Below are 4,049 nucleotides of genomic sequence, written 5' to 3'. Positions count from 1 at the left end.
AGACCCATACAATGCGATTCGCGTGGTCGAAAATAACTATGATCACAAATACGAGTAAAAATATCAGTTTACAGCGAAATTTATTAATTAAATTATTTTAAATAATATTAATTAATTAAATTAAGTCGAACAATAATTAAACGCGCGCCTCGCGCACAAATTTTCAAAATTAATTTTCTCCGAAACGAGTGCTCGTACGAAAAAAATGTATTCTACATTTTTTACTCAGTTTTTAACCACGAATCTAAAATCCCAAAATTCGGCGTTGTTTATTGACACCCTAACTAAATATTTCACCCCTTAACCGCCCCTCGAGGAAATTTCGACCGCCGCCAGTGACGTAGTCCCAGCCCCGGGTACCACGTGTCATTATTCAAGGCAACCCGGCTGGAATTTCCAGAACACGTTACATATAGGAGGCACGCGTGTATTCATCATCGTCATCACGCGGCGTAAAATGAAGCGACGACGGTGCGTAATCGACGAACGAGGCTTAATAAACGCTGGCTCGGGCCATGACGACGTAGTATCGCGGCTGCAGCAAGAAAGAGGCGAGAGGGTTGCAGAGGGAGGGCAGAGAACTGCTTTATCAACGACATAATTATGCTGTAACTCCCAGCGGTGAAGCAGCCCCGGGATTGGATAGACTTGCCAAGATATTCGAAGTTTCATTAGCCCCTAATCAAGCTTTCTCGCCGCCATACTGCCGGCGCGCCGCGGCGCCCAAGGCTTTAAGTCGGCACCATGAATTTTGCATTTTCGCGATCACGGAGATAATGAATAACGTGTTTCCGTCTGTGATCACACTCTCGGCTGTCGCCGCTTTGCGTGGGCCCATGCATCCAAGCGAGTCCAGTTCGTGGTAATTAATTATATCCAGCCGAATGATCCACGCGCGGAATTGCACACGAAATTCTTCGAAAAGCTTCGGACTCTCCGTGGTACGATATTGCAAATTTTTTAAAGAAAGATACGATTTCGACATTGACTTTGACTTGGACTTCAATTTCGACTTACAATTAGACTTGGACTTGGACTTGGACTTCAATTTCGACTTACAATTAGACTTGGACTTGGACTTGGACTTCAATTTCGACTTACAATTAGACTTGGACTTCGACTTGGACTTCAATTTCGACTTGGACTTAGTCTTAGACTTCAATTTCGACTTGGACTTGGACTTAGACTTCAATTTCGACTTGGACTTAGTCTTAGACTTCAATTTCGACTTGGACTTGGACTTGGACTTCAATTTCGACTTACAATTAGACTTGGACTTCGACTTGGACTTCAATTTCGACTTGGACTTAGTCTTAGACTTCAATTTCGACTTGGACTTGGACATGGACTTCAATTTCTACTTGGACATAGACTTGGACTTCAATTTCGACTTGGACTTAGTCTTAGACTTCAATTTCGACTTGAACTTGGACTTGGACTTCAATTTCTACTTGGACTTAGACTTGGACTTCAATTTCTACTTGGACTTAGACTTGGACTTCAATTTCAATTTGGACTTAGTCTTAGACTTCAATTTCGACTTGGACTTGGACTTCAATTTCTACTTGGACTTGGACTTGGACTTCAATTTCGACTTGGACTTAGTCTTAGACTTCAATTTCGACTTGGACTTGGACTTGGACTTCAATTTCTACTTGGACTTAGACTTGGACTTCAATTTCGACTTACAATTAGACTTGGACTTCGACTTGGACTTGGTTTTAGACTTCAATTTCGACTTGGACTTGGACTTCAATTTCGACTTCTACTTAGACTTAGACTTGAACTTGGACTTCAATTTCGACTTGGACTTGGACTTCGATTTTAACTTGGACTTGGACTTCGATTTCAATTTTGATTTCAATTTCGATTTTGATTTCGATTTTGATTTCGATTTTGATTTCAATTTTGATTTCAATTTTGATTTCAATTTTGATTTCAATTTCGATGTTGATTTTGATTTTGATTTTGGCAAAGATGCGGTACTCTTCATTGTGAAGCTTGTTTAAATTTGTGACTCATGAATGCCGATTAGAAGATGACCCTAGCCAGTGCTAACTCCTGGGACGCCATATTGAATACGCGCTTCGAGTAGATTGGAAATTAACTCAAAACCAATTTACACTAGAGGACACCAACTTGAGATCGAGTTACTCGAAGTCAACGTGTGATATCGAATGACACGTTTGCTTAACCCTTTTAGTGCTGTCGACGATATATCATTGCGTGCCATTCGCTATACTCTTAGATATGAAACACCCTTCACATTTTTCCTCGAGGCTTTGTATATATACATTCCTAATATAATTTTCAGCAAAAATTCGAATACCTTAATCGATAATTTCGAAAAACCAAGAAACTTTTAATTCCTTAATTCGAAACCAAATTTTAATTTTTGCACTTTGTAATTATCTAAGCAAAAATTCGAATATCTTAATCGTTAATTTCGAAATTTATTTATCTATTTTATTTATTTATTTATTTATTTATCTTAACAGATAATAACCCTTGGTAACAAGAAAAATGATAATATAGTACATAGTCATCTAGAAATGTCAGAAAATCTTTAATTCTTCTTTTTGCCTTTGTAATTGTCACTTAAAATTAAATTCCAATAATTAGTTTAACCCGGTATTTTCCACCTCGTGGATAGATGCTAGAAGAGTTAAAGTGAAACTGAAACAAGATGTGTGAAAGATTGGATTGTGTATCGAAAGGGAGAGAATCCAAAATTCCTTGCCTTTATGCAAATGAGGTTTACAGGGAACGGAAGGTGGCCCGATAAAGAACCGAATCGCTATTTCCTTATCGCTTTCGCACAGTGCAGCTATGGCTTTCTCATTTCCGACGTTGGAATCCAATGCCATAATTCTGGGCTTCGGAGATTGTAAAATCAATAGGCGAAAATTCGGATAGCGGCTGAAGTTTACACAGTTTCGACACTCCCTGTGCAAACTCGATAGATGTTGAGGTTTCGAGGAAATTCATATCTTTCGAACGCAATCTGAAAACCTAACCTCCGATAGAATAAGTCGAGGAACGTAATTCTAATATAACGATCGATATATTCCGGATTTTCTTATATACAGAGTTGAATTCGAGATAGAAACGATTCTACATGAAAAAATGAGTCGAAAATGTAAAATAAAATTTTTTCCTACGAGACGCCATTTTGGAGAAAATTGACTTGAAATATTTGTGGGGTTGCACTCACTATACATATATAAAAATGGATGCTGACTGTTCATTTCGATGAAAATAAAATAGTAAGACTATTGCAAAGCCATATATTTCATCGAGAATATTTAAGATAGCAAACGTGAACAGAAAAATTAATCCGCAGCGACATCTGTCGACTAAAACCACAACTAAGAGCACACCCTTCGCACAGATATTTAAAGCCAATTTTCTCAAAAACGGAGCCTCGTATGGAAAAATGTTATTCTACATTTTTGACTTGGTTTTTTATGTACAATCAATTGCATATAATATTGTATGCTCATTTGCCCAATTACTTCGCGAATAGCTCGATCATAAAATAAACTATTGAAAAGAGATTTTAATTATTTTCAATCGATAGAGAAACGAGATATTTTTCTCAAAAAAATTATCTAACATTTCATTAATCTCATAAAAAGATTGTTCTTCGAGAGAAATTATACTTAATCTCCGCAAAACACCGCAGTTTCCTCCGCAACCCTCGCCCCGCCCACCCTAGACACGAGCAAGAAAGAACCAATTTCTGAACAGAACGGCCAATCTCCAAAGAACGATCCTAGACAAACGTTCCCAAGGCGAAAGCAAGAGCTACGTGAGTTCGAAATTAAATCCAGCGTACGACGATAAAGTGAAATTAATTCGGAACTTTCTCGAACAGTTGAACGTGATGTATCGAGAATAAATCTACTGGAAACAATTGATCCTGCCGGGAGCCAGAGGAATTTTAATCGACGAATATTCGTGGTAATTATCAGAACATTTTTCTAATTTTCGATGAAGTGGAATAGACAAATTAATAGAGAATCAAACTGACACCGAAATTCTTTTAA

At 37.8% G+C, this 4,049-nt stretch overlaps 1 protein-coding gene across 1 annotated transcript; it reads left to right on the top strand.

The window, feature by feature from the left end:
• Positions 1-884: 884 nt before the first annotated feature.
• LOC108553499 (uncharacterized) lies at positions 885-2,009 on the top strand. Its single transcript, XM_017908413.1, has one exon. It carries the CDS (start codon positions 885-887, stop codon positions 2,007-2,009), a length of 1,125 nt encoding a protein of 374 aa, XP_017763902.1.
• Positions 2,010-4,049: the final 2,040 nt, after the last annotated feature.

The sequence above is a fragment of the Eufriesea mexicana genome, unplaced genomic scaffold, assembly GCF_001483705.2.
Source record: "Eufriesea mexicana isolate 0111107269 unplaced genomic scaffold, ASM148370v2 scaffold10662, whole genome shotgun sequence".
In the NCBI taxonomy this organism is placed as follows: domain Eukaryota; kingdom Metazoa; phylum Arthropoda; class Insecta; order Hymenoptera; family Apidae; genus Eufriesea; species Eufriesea mexicana.
Note: the sequence above shows the minus strand (reverse complement) of the source record. Positions and strands in the feature narration are given on the sequence as shown.

What these genes read in the sequence shown, in the direction of transcription:
- LOC108553499 (XM_017908413.1), top strand. Translation starts at nt 885, where the DNA reads ATGATCCACGCGCGGAATTGCACACGAAATTCTTCGAAAAGCTTCGGA.